General features: G+C 35.2%; 3 protein-coding genes and 1 long non-coding RNA gene across 4 annotated transcripts in view; 1 reads left to right on the top strand and 3 right to left on the bottom strand.

Moving 5' to 3' along the window:
- Positions 1-2,510: 2,510 nt before the first annotated feature.
- On the top strand, positions 2,511-3,111 carry LOC125213939 (histone H3.2). The gene has a single exon (XM_048114739.1). It carries the CDS (start codon positions 2,580-2,582, stop codon positions 2,988-2,990), a length of 411 nt encoding a protein of 136 aa, XP_047970696.1. The 5' UTR covers positions 2,511-2,579; the 3' UTR covers positions 2,991-3,111.
- A 592-nt stretch (positions 3,112-3,703) lies between these two features.
- On the bottom strand, positions 3,704-8,013 carry LOC125214423 (squalene monooxygenase SE1-like). The gene is made up of 8 exons (XM_048115446.1): positions 7,656-8,013; positions 6,032-6,143; positions 5,690-5,864; positions 5,207-5,375; positions 4,884-5,102; positions 4,522-4,797; positions 4,150-4,428; positions 3,704-4,060 (listed from the first exon to the last, which is right to left on the bottom strand). The coding sequence occupies exons 1-8, from the start codon at positions 7,902-7,904 to the stop codon at positions 3,956-3,958; spliced, it is 1,584 nt and encodes a 527-aa protein (XP_047971403.1). The 5' UTR covers positions 7,905-8,013; the 3' UTR covers positions 3,704-3,955.
- Positions 8,014-15,002: 6,989 nt separating this feature from the next.
- LOC125211167 lies at positions 15,003-15,807 on the bottom strand. The gene is made up of 2 exons (XR_007174469.1): positions 15,750-15,807; positions 15,003-15,275 (listed from the first exon to the last, which is right to left on the bottom strand). It is a non-coding gene; the product is annotated as an uncharacterized LOC125211167 (long non-coding RNA).
- A 743-nt stretch (positions 15,808-16,550) lies between these two features.
- LOC125209213 (putative UDP-rhamnose:rhamnosyltransferase 1) overlaps positions 16,551-17,046 on the bottom strand; it is a 1,483-nt gene continuing 987 nt past the window's right edge. Inside the window, exon 2 of the mRNA XM_048108818.1 lies at positions 16,551-16,560. Within this exon, the coding sequence (XP_047964775.1) occupies positions 16,551-16,560 (10 nt within the window). The remainder of the gene's footprint in view (positions 16,561-17,046) is intronic.

Genomic DNA, 17,046 nt, shown 5'->3' with positions numbered 1-17,046 from the left:
TTATATCTTTGTTTATTTATCTAGGAAACCGAACATCAACTAAAAGGTTCTTCGTCCAGTCACTTGCAGTGGCGGGTCTAAGGGGGGCAGGAGGGGGCGACCGCTCCCTCCGTGTGACTATTTTCCCCTTATCGGGACGTAAAATTACTATGTCCGCCCCCTCCTTTTCCGGATCCTGGATCCGCCACTCAATTGCATGGAACAAGGGACTTGTGTCTCAAATTTGTTAGGTTTATTGTAATAGTAAAGTTTAATGCAAGTGACTCATATATCCAAGTACTTCTTTAACTCACCTGTCATCTTTAGAAGTTGATTATAAACCGTAGAACTTACATTTGTGTATATGTGCGAACCTGTATTTCTTTTTAGATCCAGAAAATCTAAAAATAAGAGCCGGTCCTCCGCCCTCCCACCCGCCCACTCGAGTACACTCTTCATTCGCGTAACCAAGCGGGCTCGGATGTCAGGTCTTCCGTGGAGGATGCCCGACCCGGGAAGATGTTTCTTCACTCGATGCTCGAGAGCATGCGGGTTGATTTGGATGTCGCGGGCACGGGCTAGGGTTCACGTGGGCTCGAGATACCGGGTGGCGGCGGCGGCGCGGCGGCGGCGGCGCGAGAGAGTAGAAAGTGGGGGGGCTCGTGTGTGGGAAACCCTTTTTTAAAAAAATCTTGTACTTTTTTTAAAAATCTTTGTACTTTTTTTTAATGGAATGGATTAATTTTCCCGTATATGTGTAGTAAATTTAATTAGTAATTTAATCAAAATTTTTAATTTCAGTAAATGTAGTATATTTTGAATTTTTTTTATTTGGCTTTAATCGATGTCGGGTGGTTTTTTTAGTCTGGACGTGGCGGGGAGAAAAACTTTACGCTATTTTAGCTTGGAGATGCTCTAAGAGCATCCACAATAGAGATAGGCCAGCCTCCTACTCTCCTGCCCGTCGCCTTTCCACCGACAATCAATTTAGCTGCAACCGCAATAAAAAATAATTCCAAAATCCACATTTAGGGAAATTTAAAAATTACGTTAAATTCGGAATTATTGAAAGACATATACGGAAAATTAATTCATTTCTTAAAAAAAAGTAAAAAAGATTAAAAAAATACATGATTTGGATTTTTGAAAAAAGTCTTCCACACGAGCCGCTCACTCTCTCGTCCGCCGCCATCCTCGCCGTCCTCGCCGTCGCCGCTGCCGTCGCCGCCCGTGGTATCTGAGCCCACGAACCTCCCACCAATGCCTTCGATGCATTCAAATCCACTTGCATGTTCTCGAGCATCGTGTGGAGAAACATCTTCTCCGTGGGGTCTGTCGCGGCCTTCTAGTCTTGGAAGACCTGGTACATCCGTTCCTCCGTTTTTGCGCGCGATAATAACGTGTACGCGCGTGTGCGACACTGTGGATGCTCTAAGGATGCATTCAGATTTATAAGCTAAATAGTGTTCAAAAATCAAAACACTTGTAGTCCATTGAATCTTGTGATCTAATGGTTAGATTAATGTCGCGTGTCATCTAATAATGTAGATTATTAATTTAATAATGTAACTTAGCTAATAATGTAGATAATGTATCATTTTAGTCTAATAATGTAGCTAGGCTAATAATATACCATCTTAGGCAAATAATGTAGCTTATCACAATTATCCAATCCAATGATCCATTGGCTGAGATTTGCTTTAATTTTTGACAAAATTTTGGACCTAGATCCCCTGCGTGCTCAAATACACATATATTTTATTCATAAAAAATAATGTTAAACTATTAATTTTATTTAATATAAAATAATTGCTTGCTTGAAATAGCACCCCCTGTTGTGGCTTTGAGCACAACAGAGGATCCGAACTTCAGAATTTCACTTATTGACCATAGTGCACCACCCTCTATATTGTTTTACTATAGAATTTCTACACTTTTTTTTCGTATTTCACTAGATAACTTCTCTATTGTGAATGCTTTTAGTTGAATTCAAATTTTCATATTAAAAATATTTAAACCAAAATATATGTATCGTATCAAGCATTATATTCGAAATTGGAGGATTCAGTTATAAATTTAAATCCTCTTGTTTCTCGGCACAAATGGTACTCAAAATTTTAGATATTATTATGTACGAATTTTAAATTTTTTTAGAGAAATATGGTATTAAGTTTTAATAAGAATTGATTGTTATTTTATACTCCATACTACATATACTAGTAGGAGTACTAGTGTAAAATACAAGGAGTAGAAATATTTTGGTAGATCCCACTTCTCCAAAACATTTTCAACGAAAAGAAAATAAAAATTCCTGCGGTGGCTACGACACGTCATAAATCCGCACCATGTTCATTTACAGCCACCGATTTCCACACTTGATCCAACGAACATGAGCACTGCCACGTCAACGATCCGCGCACACAAAAAGCAAATCACAGCTGTCCATTACAAAAAGCAGGCACCAACGGCCAAGATCGCACTCCCATCCCCGCCTAAACCTTCAAACCAGGAATAAATACTCCTTCCAAATACACTTAACTCATCCCAAGTTTCAATCGCCTATTTCTCCATCAACAAATTCCAATCTCCAAACCCTAGCAATGGCCCGCACTAAGCAAACCGCTCGCAAATCCACCGGCGGCAAGGCGCCGCGCAAGCAGCTGGCGACCAAAGCCGCCAGGAAATCCGCTCCGGCCACCGGCGGAGTGAAGAAGCCCCACCGCTTCCGCCCCGGAACCGTGGCTCTTCGTGAGATCCGTAAGTATCAGAAGTCTACCGAACTCTTGATCCGCAAGCTCCCGTTCCAGAGGCTTGTACGCGAGATTGCGCAGGATTTCAAAACCGATCTGAGGTTCCAGAGCTCCGCCGTGGCGGCGCTTCAGGAGGCGGCCGAGGCGTACCTCGTTGGATTGTTTGAGGATACCAATCTCTGCGCTATTCATGCCAAGAGAGTGACAATTATGCCTAAGGATATCCAGCTAGCGAGGAGAATTAGGGGAGAGCGGGCGTAATTGTTAATTGCTGTTTTGATTTGTGGCTCTTGGAAATATGTAGTTGCATAGCCTTTGTGGTTTTCTGATCTGATGTGTATTGGAATATTATGTTAATGAAAATCGATGAATGCTTCTGTTATTTGATTTTGTTTATATTTTCTGCACCTGATATTTTGTGTTATGCTTTATTTGCAGAGTTTCCCTTGGTATCATATTCCTTTCTGCGTGATCATCTAATTCATAAAAATAAGTTAGAAAAAATAATTTCCTGGTAAATTTACAAGTTATTGAATTTTATTGCCTTTCAATTGTATCCAATTAGTGTTTCTATGAATCCTCTTTCTTTAAATTCAATTTAATTTTAATCACTACTACTATGTTACTAAATCTTAATTTTAAAATACTGAATAATTATTTAATATTTAATCAGATTAATTTTTTGTTGCTGGATATTTTAAACATTTCAAAATGTTTTTAGTTTTAGATTTCAGATTTTTATTTTTTATTCAACTTAACATTTGAGTTTTCTTCAATTTGGTTGTGATTTTCGAAGAATTATCTAAATTACTACTTGTATCCAAATGTCAATTTTGTATTGATGTTACTTAGATTTTTGGAGATGATATAAGTGATCATATTTAAACGTTAATATACAGGAGTAATTTATTGCATGAATAATTATAGCAAATATACAAATGTAGATTGTTTGCTTCATCAAGATAGCACATGGATAGAATTCAAGAGAAATGTGTATAAATAAATTTAGAGCTATGATAGTTCTAGTAAATGCTTTACACTGTAATTATAATGTGTTTGCACTTCTTGCTTATTCTATTGGTGTTTACACTTCTGGTTTCTGCGAATGAGAGGCATCACGCATCTATTGTACTACTATTTCTTTAAGCAAATCAACACACCATTTTTCTTTTCATTTTACAGTAAAAGAAGAAAATAATGAATATGATCATTTGGTAGTTCATCTTCTAGTTAACAGGGGGTGCTCTGTAGTAGGCTGGCACGGTAGCGGGGAAGAACATTTGTCTAACGCCTTCTGCTTTAATAATCGGGAAGATGATTCCAGATGCTGCCTGTTAGTTATAAAACACATAAATTAGCATACACATCACGAAGTGATGATTATGAAAAATTTTAGCATGAAAATGAACAAGTTACTCACCGAAAGCAATCTAGCACCCAACCAAACCTTGCTTGGCGATGGGTATGGAAGTAGCAAACGACCAACACCATAGACAGCCACAGCAAAGAAGTGGAGAAAGAGGCTCAAGGGGCGCGGGTTTAAGCCAGAAAGTAAGGAGATAGGCCCATTTGAGAAGATGCCTCCGAGGCTCAAGTAGTCAAAACAAGCCTCACGCATTTCCTTCCTTGCTGGATCGGGTGAAGCACAGAAAACTTTGTAGAGCGCTCCAGCCAATGTGTTGATGGTAGATGATACTGGCTGCAAAAGGGAGTAAAATTCAAACATCAAATCTCTGTATCTTGCTTCTAGTAGCTTTCATTACATAGGGGCAGAGTTTGGATCTTCAAATACCTTTCTTAGAGTGTAGAAGGATTCAAGATATTGGCAGAGTTTGGATCCATCGCGTAAATTGTCAATAGGCCTAAGAAGATTGCGGAGGAGAACAATATCGGATAGGGCCACGGTCATTCCTCCACCAGTTAAAGGGTGACGCATGTTGAATGCATCCCCCAACAAAAGCGCGCCAGGGGTGGGACGGGGATTTGCTGGCATGCTTCTGTTTGGATGGGTCCGTATGTTCCCTTTCTCGATAGCAGCTATAAATGAATCATGCAGCTGAGGAGGAACCTGTAGAAACATTGATTTAAGTAAGCTTATACTAGAAAAACCAAGGAAGGAAGAAATTTCAAGTCTTTCAGAGAGCATTCAAGCACCTGAGGAGCCACCACAGTTTTCAGATAGTGCGCCATTTCGCCGTTGGAAATGGATGGAACCTTTTGCCCGGGAACGTCAACCAAGCATCGTATCTCTGTGCTGCTGATGGGATAAAACAGGATAGGGGAAGGATCTCCAAGAACAACGTGTCCATGATTAGCATGTGGGAGACCAGAGTTTTCCAGGATCAGACCCACAAAACACGAGGGGTTCTCCACCTGACCATATAAAGAGAACTCATCTTAGGAAACTTTTAGACATGAAAGGGAAGCATAAAATTCGTAGAGTGCAGAGTTTATTTATATGTTGTCCTCTTATTCACCTGAGGAGAACAGAGAGAGCGCCTCAGGTTCGAAAAACATCCATCGCAAACAATGGTAAGAGGAGCATAAGTGGTAATCTCTTCGCCTTTCTTGGTCTTGTATTGGACACCTCTAATAGTTCCATTTTCTTCAAGCAACGACGTCACTGTGCCTTGTTCAAGTGTTACGCTGCATCAGGAGTTATCGAGTTAAAGTCTTTTCCCTTTTCAGGTGTACTAGAATTTAAAACTGAATGAATTTGATTCGGTAAATATCCATCTGCTCAATCTTGCATCTTTTTCAACTTTTAGGTATCATTCAATGTAAACACATGATAGAAAATTGCAAATTTGACAATTGATGGAGTTAGAAAGTCTTTCATAGAAGTGCAACTAACTACTATTATGGTCAAGTCTGCCAACTCAACATAGTGGAATTCACGCCTCCATATTCATCTTCTAGTAAGCATGGACATTAAATAAAGAAGTGTTACGAAATCATACTTTGGAAGTGTTGCAGCCTTTTCTCTCATCCTCTGGATGAAACGGCCATTGTGGAAGCTTCTGCCAGAGACATCTGCGTCGAAGCTCTCTAAGGGGTAAGATAACTTGGTGTCTTTACCGTCCTTGTAAAGGGCATATCCAAAAATTTGTTGAGCATCGATCTCTTTCACACAATCTGCAGTTATGTAACCAGAGCCTTTAGTACCAAGTTTAAAGAACACAACAAACTTTTCCAGCAGTTAACAAATTTGGACCTAATTCTGACCGTCCATACATACTTATTATGGCAACAATAAATACAGAGTTGATATAAAGTTTTGATATGGACCACTGCAGCTGTACCTTGAAGGCCCAACTCAATCAATTTCAAATAACCACCAGGCTGGAGAAGTTCCCCAACAATGCGATCTTGCTCGGTCAAGTCTCTTTCAATGACATGAACACGACGTCCATCCTGCAATTATGCCAATGGAAAGAAGTTAATGATGAGTAAAATAACAACCGTTTCTTTGGCGATTTAATGCTTCCTTGAAAATATCAGTTGCATACTTTCACAATCAATCATATGTTCTCGACTTCTATTCATCAGATGACCTTAAAGCCACGTTACTCTTCCAAGAACTATAACATGTTCACATGTATATTTATAGATCTCTGCTGGAGTAGGTGGATGGCATGACTTGTCAATTAATAGACAGCAAACACAGTAATAGTTCGAGTAAAATTCAATAAACATCATCTTAAAATTTTCTTAAGGCCATATTATCATAGTTAGTATGAGGAATGAAACATGTAATTCTTCAACTAGCACCTAAGATCCGTAGGAGGCGGGACTATCCAACTCAAAAACTCCTGCAGCCGCTGCCTATATAAATTATTTTTTCTTAGTTTCTTTACACTCCAGTTAATGCCAAATTCGAACTTAATTTAAGAACAAATTATTTGCTACTAAGCATTAATCCTATTATATATTCAGAGATTAGGAACCGACAAATGTTAGATGGTATAGTATTTGCTTATGCAAGTCCAGAAAATATGCCGATAAACAGGTATCTTATAAACAAAAGTAAGCAAGGATGAATCTCACAAGTTAATGACAGATTAAAGAACTAATCTCCACACAATTATTCAGCATTAAAAAACACAATCAAGCGGATGCTTAGAGCTCTTATTAATCTTAGTCGAGTACGTTAGGTGTAATATAGGGTTTAGGGTATATATATATATATATATATATATATAGGGGTGCACTAGGGTGCCACCATAGATAGGATAACATCATACCACCAATATAGTCCGTTAGATCTCATCTATGGACGCCTAGGATTAAGTTTCGTGAAAAAACACGGGTTTGCAGTTTACTGTATTAGATATTGCAGTCGTGGTAAACTGCAATATTGTTGTAGTAAGACTGCAATATTCAATGAACAGCACTGCAATCTGGTAACGTAAAATTAAAAATTTCCTATTTTACCCTTCCGTATTTTTACACGTGGCAGCATGACAAGCACACGATTTTTAGATCTAATAGCCTAAAATAGTGGTATGGTCTTACAATAAAGAGGGTTGTCATTTTAGTACATTCCTCTATATATATATATATATATATATATATATATATATATATATATATATATATATATATATATATATATATATATATATATCATCTTCTTATCAGCTCGAAGGATTGTATCAATATTCGTAAATAAGATCGGAAAAGGATTTGAATCGTCAGCTCCGCCCTAATATAATAAAATAAAAGTGAATCACTAATTCTGTAGCAATAATTAGTGTTTATTGGCAGACTACTACGCACGAAGCCTGAATAATATTCTTCAGATGCAATAGTTTCAAAGCTTGGTGAAATTTAACGAAAGTAGCTAAATTATAACGAAATCTGGATGGTGAATGGTAGAAACAGAATCAAACAGTTGAGGAACAAATTAAGAAACTCCTTAATTACCTTGCCGAGGGTGTAAGCCAGCGCCGCACCGGCGACTCCGGCACCAACGATTATAATGTCAGGCTCGCCGCCGCTCTCCTGCCGCAATCCACCGGCAACTGCGGCGGCGGAGGTCGTAATGCATTCGTCTTTTCCGGCAGCCTTGGAGCCTCTATTCCGCCTTATCTTCCGGCGCAAGTTGTAGAGCAAAGCGAATCCGAACAACGAAGCGGCGAAACATCCAAAAATATACTGATCTATCATCACCATTTTCTTTTATCGTCGTGAATGATAGAAAAGCGCCACGAATTCGATTCTCTGCCCTTTTTAGTCTTTTTATTTTTTTGTTTTTGCTTTGTTTTTGCGTACTCGGAATTTTGCGTGTGAGGTTTTGAAGTTGTTATGCAGCCTTATAAATAGAAATCAAGTGATCCGGCTCCAACGGCTCGGCTTGTGCACGCGGAAAGCGTGAATAAAAAAAGTTCTAAATAAACCAAATCTATATTATATATTATTCCATCACAAATAATAATCTTATTTATTAATTTTAATTTGTTCACTAAAATTATGCACTTTCCACTTTCAGTAGTGTAGTAGTAGTACTACTCTTTTATGTTGGATCAATTCTCTATTTACTTTCTTTACTAGTAATATATTTATCCATCAAAATATTCAAGGATGTTTTTAATTCATTCTCTGATTACTTCTAATCTTGCTTTTATTTGGTATCTGATTTTTTTATTTTTTTACGGTTAGATGATGTCTTTTTTGTTTGCTTTTTTTTGTTTGTTATTCTAGCCATCTCTTACGTCTTATTTGTGTCTCCTCTTTTAATTGTTCTCTAAGTTAGTTTTGTTTGGATTTATGATGGCTTACTGATTTATTGACTCGATCATCTTTGTCTTAAGCATTTTACATTCATCTGAAAAAAACCATTCTCATATTTTGAATCGATTGGTGTTGAACGATGAATCGATTGCTTAACCTATTTAAATTGTTGTATCTACGAGATTACAATGACGGTTACCTACACTTTATATAGATATATAGTTTAATACTACTACAATGAATAGTACCTATAATTCGACCTAAGTATAAATAATCAAAAGACATATCTTCTTTTTATATAAAAACGGAGAAGTAGAATTTTTTCTCCTAGATGGATTATTCGTTCATGGAGGATTTTGAATTTCATTTTTCTTGATAGAGCTCATTCTCTATTCACAATGCTCTCATCACTATTTATTAATATTCGTGTATTCTTAACCAAGACTATTGTTAGTGCACAAATGAATTATAAGTAAGTACTATAACTTATTTTTTCAAATTTCCTTTTCTCTTTTAATAAATTTCTTAAAACGGCTAGACGTCGTAAAAGTTAGTTGCACCTATTTATTATCCAATCATAAACCGACATAATACCACCTTGGCATCTGCATGAGATACGTGGCAAAAGTCTGTCGGTGCCACGTAGTGATATTTCTCATTCGAAAAGTTGGCCACGAATTATTTGTTTTTGAGAGGCCAGGCCAATTAACACATAACTAAATACTCCGTATAAATTTCAAAATTTTATTGAGTAATTTCTTAGATGAATTATAAAGTGCATTTTATTGATTATACAAACCTAAATTTTATTTGAGAATAAGCGTTATTTTTTTCACCTTCGAGAAATATGAATAAAGAATTAAACCTAACTACCTCATCAAGTATAACTACGTTGCATAAGTTGTAGTATATGTAATAATTGATTACTTAAAAATAGAAGGAAATAAGACATTTAGAATTTAGTAGGACTACCGTAGTTATGATTATGAACCGCTAACTAGATGTTACTAATATATAGATTGGGCACCGTTCATATGTATACAATTAAGAGAGGTTTAGTACAGTATGATTATTTGTTTGATGAGTACGTGCACTTAATTTGATTGGCATTTGGCACGTTAACGAAGATTGACGTGTTTGGAATACATAAATAAATAAATATATAGCCAGTTACTTGGCTCAATATTGACCACTGAAAACTTGTCCATACTTATTTATTATACAAAGCTTATTTTTAATGTACACACACACAATTGGTTAATTTATTAGATATTGAAATTCAATTATGCCGCGGCATGTTGTTTTTGATCTCTAACTAGGATCTCACAGTTAGGGGGGGCAAAATGGGTAGCGGGTAATAGGTAATTCTCATCTCGACCCGCTATCCACTAGGTATTGGGTATCCGCTACCCGACGATAATGGGAAACGGGGCGGGGTCGGGTAGTGTGTTTTAGAGTTTTGCGGGTAGCGGGTATGCCCACTACCCGCGCGGTATACCCGTTAGTCCCGATAATACCCGTTATTATTAGTATTAGCCATATTCTATCTTCTAATACTCCATCCGTTCCATATTAATAAAGGTGTTTAAATAGCCAAAGTGGAGAAAAAAAGTAAATAGTGAAATAATACTCCTACTTACTTAATAGCCATATACGCACTCATTTTGAAAAATTAAAACTAAATAGTTAGAACGGAAAAAAAATAAAGTTAGAGAGATAATAATGTAGAGAAGAGTATTTCTATTATTATATTTCCAAAATGAGTGAAGAAATTGAAATACCTCTATTAAGGGGAAATAATGGAAGTACTTTATATAATCTAAGAGTCCTTTTAAAACATTTTTATATTCCAACGAACATACAATTGAAAACTCACCGGAATTAGCTATAAAGTGTCCCCTCACTTTTATTCTCAATCTATTCAACATCACCATCGATATTAATAAAGTAAATTAGGGAATGTTGACGGTTATTATGGTTTTCAAATTTTTTATTAGGATTTTGGGTCGGGTACGGGTACCCGCAATGTCGGGTACGGGATACCCGACACGGGTATCGGGTAATCCCGGTATGCCGCGGGGTGGGTATTGGGACAACAAATTTGGGTAAAATGGGTATGGTACCCGACTTGTCGGGTGCGGATACCCGCGGGTAACCCGTTTCGCCACCCCTACTCACAATTAACACATAATCTAATCGATAAATAATAGAAATGAGAAACCCAATATTGGATATTCATATTTCAAGAATATTGGATTATAATACTCCCTCCGTCCTCCATTAAGAGTCACATTTTTCCATTTCAGTCTGTCCCCAATTAAGAGTCACACTTCATTTTTACCATAAATAGTAAGTGGGTCCCACATTCCACTAACTCACTTCACACACATTTTATTATAAAACCAATATTAAAAGTTGGGTCTCACATTCCACTAACTTTTTCAACCAACTTTTCTTTACATTTCTTAAAACCCGTGCCCGGTCAAATTGTGACTCCTAATCGGGGACGGAGGGAGTAATAAATAGAGTACGGTCAAAGTTTTACCAGCCTGACTCCACAGTCAAATCCTCAAACCTTTAATTGGTCAACGCCTTGGATTCACAATAGTACATGTAAGGCTCCACTACATGATTAATTATTATATTCTGAAATTATTTATTTCATATTATAGCAGATTTTCAACGAATAATTCAAATTTGAATGAATCGATTTAGATTTGTTCTTTTGAGAATGATAATACACCAGACTGAAAATGTATTTGGTAGATATAATTTGTAAATGTTTTTGATACAATGAGTCAATGAGGAAATGGTTAGAAAATAAATGCAACTTTACATCAAGATGACAGCCAAATTCAAATGTTTGAAATTAAATTAAACCTTGTACTACTATAAGTTAATTATTAGTTAATTAGGCAGGCGAAGTATTTTTTTTAGTCTAATAAATTCTCATGTGACCATTTCCAGGCGTTGACTTGAACTGGTCAGCAGTTTACCACATGATATTTTGCTCTTGCCTTACCACTTCACTTCAAAATTTTTAAGACACTAGAACACCTTCGATATTTTTGTTTTAAGCTAAGCTTAGGACTTCAATCATTAAGTTATGATCATTGATCAAACTTAAATAGATAGTAGGATAGTAACAATGTTAAACTCTATCGATCAAAATCGTGGGACTAGGATTAAGAAGGAAAAAGGACAAAAGATATGAAAAGGATTTGAATACATCCCCTATAAGGTCATTAAAATGATCCTAGCCAAACATTATACAATCGATCAAACAGATTAAATATGATACCTTCTCCGTCCAAAAATAATATGCTCCTAGTATTTAATTTTTCAATTTCAACTATGCACAAAAATTAATTAAATCCCTATTTTTGATAAAAATAAATAAAAATTACCCACAATATTTAAATCATTTTATCTCATACTCCACTTTACTATTTTTTATTAAAACTTGTATAGTCTAGTTTTTAGACTATTGGCCGTGGAGGGAGAGTGAGTATCTATTTTACTAATTGGATAAACAAAGTATTTTATACTCCTTATTCGACAAGTTGTAATGCAAAATATGCAGTACAGCTCACTCAAATATATTGTAACGTGTTAAACTCAAGATTAGTTATACGTGATTACATATTATAATATGGTTAATTAACTAATTAGTATCTATAATTATTGTAATAACTTGACCTAACCAACCACCTTGACCTTTTTGGCATATTTTTTTCAAAATTTACATGCAAGAAGAAAACGCGAGTTCCCATGGATGATGAGCAAGTCAACTTTGGGCTGCTACCAAAAAATTAAGTAAATAATTTAGCTCAAGAAAAAGAATAAAAAACAACAATACTGATAACTAATAAATCAATATACCATGACATATGGACGTATTAGCTCTAAAATATTTTGGCCCTCTTACTCAAGAGAGTTACTTATTTTTCAATTATTTGGATAAATTATAATGTTTGAATATATATAGTAAATGAAGACCTATAATCAAAATAAGAACAAAAACTAATTTTCTGTCTTTCGCTCATGAACAATATCCTCAATGAATTCATCATCTACTAGTAAGATGAGTGCAACAATAGAAGTTGAATTTCAGAGGCGAAAATTTAATTTTATTCCATTTACCCGAATGCAACTAATTTAACGAAGAATGACTAAATTCAATAATTTTATAAGTTTGAGTGCAGTTTTTTTAGTGTTCTTAATTATACACATGACTTAAATCTACATGTCAAAATGCTTTATGCATTAACGAACCACATAAATAACAGTGGTTACCCTTTTTGTAGGATATAAATTAAAGGGTTAATTGATTAGGCATATTTTTGGTGGGCTTTGAAGCAATGAATAATTAATACTTTAGGTGAGACATATTATTATGTAAAAACAAAAAACCCCAAATTGAAGTTCCAAACAAGTTCATGTTGCAAATTTAAAAGGGAAACAAACATAATAGACCTCAACTAATTGCAGTTTGAGTGCTCCATTTTTGACTAATGTAAAGTGGCTGTGCCCCACAAACAAAGCTAATAATAAATGAATCGCGATTTCAGGGTTCACATTGTAGACATGTATCGTGTATTTCTCGCTTGATTTTTTCATTGCTTTTTATTGAAATAAAATATGATCACAATAAAGAATCCCCATGCTATTTTTTCCTCTTTTCTTTGCTTTCTCATCGTATTTTCGTTATAACTTAATGCATGTTGCCTTAATAAGTAGATTCGACGACCCTTCTTGGAAGTCAATACAAGACTCAGACACGTATGTGATTATGTATTGGTTTACTCATTCCTGATTCGACCATTCCATGAAAATTAGTCCTGAAGATGGACGACGTCACATATTTTTAATGAAAATTGATAATGTAATATAATAAAAAAATTGAAGGATGAATTAAAAAAACATGACTATTTTTTGTGGACGAGAGAGTACATTTTACGATGCCAGAGAGTATGTATATTCAGCATCATATCTTAATTAATTAAGGTTGTGTAAGTAAGTTTAAGGTTTGTATAATTACTATTAGTATATATCATATTTTCCGTGTGTTTAGTGGCTTTAATTTGAATGGAGTTCTACAATGTGAATGCCACCATACTTGATAAAAAATTTGTAGAAGAAAAACAAATTATACGTGGACTTTATAAATAAATACTCTGTGGACTGTGGGCGAGGTGCGTGGGAATATTGGGTTTGAAATTTGAAGCTATAGTAAAGTCTTGTTTGGCAGCCTAAGGCATTTACATTTTTCACTATTGTGACGAAGTGACACACTACTTCATGTATAAATAAATATTTTAATTCGACTTATTGAAGTCAGCCTAACAGGATATTAGTGGATACAGTTTTCATTTGCACCGCATTAATAAATGCCTAGTCAAAATAAGAAAAATATTGTCACAATGTGTACTGATCATTTTTGTCAAGGCATACATAGTTATAACTTATAAGGGACACGAGAATTGGAACACCATCAATAAAATTGAATGAAATTTAGTTGTTAAAACAATTACTCCTATTTACGAAGAGATTTGAGTCACTTATATGCATGAGTCTGAAATGTGCGTGAATTGTATATAGTTCAAAAAATAAAAGAAAAAAAAAGCTTTGCGACTTAATTATAAAATGTTCCAAATATAACACCATCTTTTATTTTATTTTATTTATTTAAAGATAAACACAGGATATATTTTGCTGGAATGATCGAGATTTTAAATTCCAAATAGATATTTAAAGTGATGCTGTATAATTGCTATTCGTCAAAGTCAACATATGGAAACTTTAAGTAAATACTATAGTTGTATTATTTTTTATAATTAACCAAATTTTCACCGGCATTATTATTATTATTATTATTATTATTATTATTATTATTATTATTATTATTATTATTATTATTATTATTATTATTATTATTATTATTATTATTATTTCCACCCTTGCGCATGAGTTGTGCAAATGATCTGACTTTAACTTTGCCACGCACAGTTTAGAAATTGGATCAATAACAACACATAATCCGTACAATTACAAAACTAATAGAGCTAATATAGTAGTAATAGCAGGACTCTATTGGAAGTATTCATTTTTGTAATGGCGAATTGTTTACTTACTTAGCTATAGTCAATTTGGCAATACAGCATATACATATGTGTTATGTGTGCGTGCAACTAATATTTTTTTATATAAATATAAATTCATATTACAAGAAGTCTCGATCTTTGAGAAATCTGGCAAACAAATAGGTACTGTTACCGAAAAATCTTACAATCTTATAGTTGGCATTTTTAATGCTGAGATTGTGATTATACCATATATGAATAATGATTTGTATAATACGGAGTATGCCCTTTTTCTTTAGTATGTTTTTGTAACGACCCGCCCATTTAGGGTATAATAAATGCGGCGTTCGCTGACTAGGTAGACTTAAATGCATCAAAGATCATAAACTAGGGTTTCAATAGAAAGGGATTTGACCAAAGCATTAAATGAACAATTAAGTAGAGTAAGAATCATGCCTTAGCAAAGGAATCCAACAAAAGACTTATTTAAAATAAAAGCTTAACAAAGTTTTCGAGATAATATCTCTAACTGTTCATACCCCAAAATATACCCACGAAAGAAAGAATAGAAGTATTTATCCCAACAAAAGATCACGGTTTTCATAATCAATAGCGGAAGCGACCAAGAAAGAAGTGAGGCTATGTATGAGGACACAACGACACCTTAAGTACCAACAGATCATCTTATTATTCTCTACTCAACACCGCCGCCCGCTCGTCACCACTCAACCTGCACATAAGGAAAACACATGCAGGGCTGAGTACGATAATCATACTCAATGGGCTCATTGCCGAAAACAGTTTTATCACAAATATAGTTATTATCATGCCACTTTCAAGTGTCCATCGGGGTTTTAACTTTAGAAAGACCCGAGGCACCAAAATATCTTCTTTCTCAAATATCACGGTCGCGCAACCATTTTTCTCATCGACGTTTACCATATCCTCATTCTACATGACAAGGAATGCGGCCGCAATCCAGGTCACTAGACCGGCCAACCCGTACGCTGACTCTCGGTCTAACATTGGTGTACACTAACCCAAGTAGAGTTTGCGGCTCTACAAGGATCCGAATTCGATTATAACAATAGTGGCATAGCCACGAGGGATAGGCACGACAAAACAAATCAAGGCATGATAACACATCTTTCATTCTCATCAATATCATTTTAGGACAATGTCCTTATTTTAAAAGAAAGCCCACCTCGTAGGTTTAGCTCGATAGAATTCTCTTCTCCTCGTTTATCACGCTGAGAGCGCGAAGTATCACCTTTAAATTAGGCGTATCACAAATCAGTTTCAATCATTGATTTCAAATCATGCATGTCTCCCATATTTCCCTTTTTCCCATCGATTATTTTCAAAATCATCAATCAAAATCAAAGTATGCTTAGCATATCATTTTTATTCAAATAACAACTCCAATTTCACCAATAATTCGTAACACGTATGAGTGTTCCACACACATAACACACGCACACGAACACAACAATTGTGCACGCCGATCGAGACGTGCACACACACACACTCTCGGCCACACACACACACACACACACACACACATCCATGCATCGCAAAATTCACCAACTAAAACCCCTTTCACTCGTTCTAGATGCATGCGGATTCAAGAATACCGATTAATCGGTAGAAGAAGAGGAGATCAAAATTTAAAGTACCTTTTCCAAAAGAACGAACGGTAGAAACAAGGAATTAGTCTTGATTCTTCAATAATCTCTTGAACTTCACTTGAATTCTTCTCAATTGATGAAGAAATCTTGAAGAAAACTTGAAGAAAATATGGAGAAAGTGGGGAGAAGATTTTTGAAAATATTGGGCAGAGTGGGCGCCGGTTTTGTGATCTCTAGGGTTAGGGTTTCTCTCCTATTTATAGAGTCACAAATAATAATATCCCTTAATTAAATAATTAGAGATTTGGGAAGATTTGTTGGTTATAGGGGCCGAAAATTTGGAGGTGGTTAGGAGAGAATTTTCGAAATCTAGGCTATTAATTTAGCCTATGATTTAATTCAAATATTTCACGGAGTAGAATAATATATCACGGAGCAAGAATAAATAAAATACTCCTCAATAATAGCCAAAAGTGGCGTGACTTTTTCAACTCTTCCAAGAGATTTGAATTTCAAATCCTAATTTAATTAGGATATGCAATATCTTCTTAGATTTGGCAAGATATGCTAGGATATTTTAGCATATTTATATTTATTCATGGAAGAGAATAAATAAGGGATCAAATAAATAAATAATTCCCTCTTCTCCAAAATATGAGATTTTCGAAAATCTCATGGGAATAATCAAAGGTGGAGTTCGAAAATTCCATGTAGGAATTATAGAGTAATTGGACTTTGGATTTAATTTGGATAATTATCCCAAACAAAATAATTAAATCCAAGAATAAAAAATATTATTTCTTCTCCAATAATCACGATGGCCGAAAATTCCACATGCTTTAACAAATGCTCCTATTTAATTCTCACTCATCC

The sequence above is a fragment of the Salvia hispanica genome, chromosome 3, assembly GCF_023119035.1.
Source record: "Salvia hispanica cultivar TCC Black 2014 chromosome 3, UniMelb_Shisp_WGS_1.0, whole genome shotgun sequence".
Taxonomy (NCBI): Eukaryota; Viridiplantae; Streptophyta; class Magnoliopsida; order Lamiales; family Lamiaceae; genus Salvia; species Salvia hispanica.
Note: the sequence above shows the minus strand (reverse complement) of the source record. Positions and strands in the feature narration are given on the sequence as shown.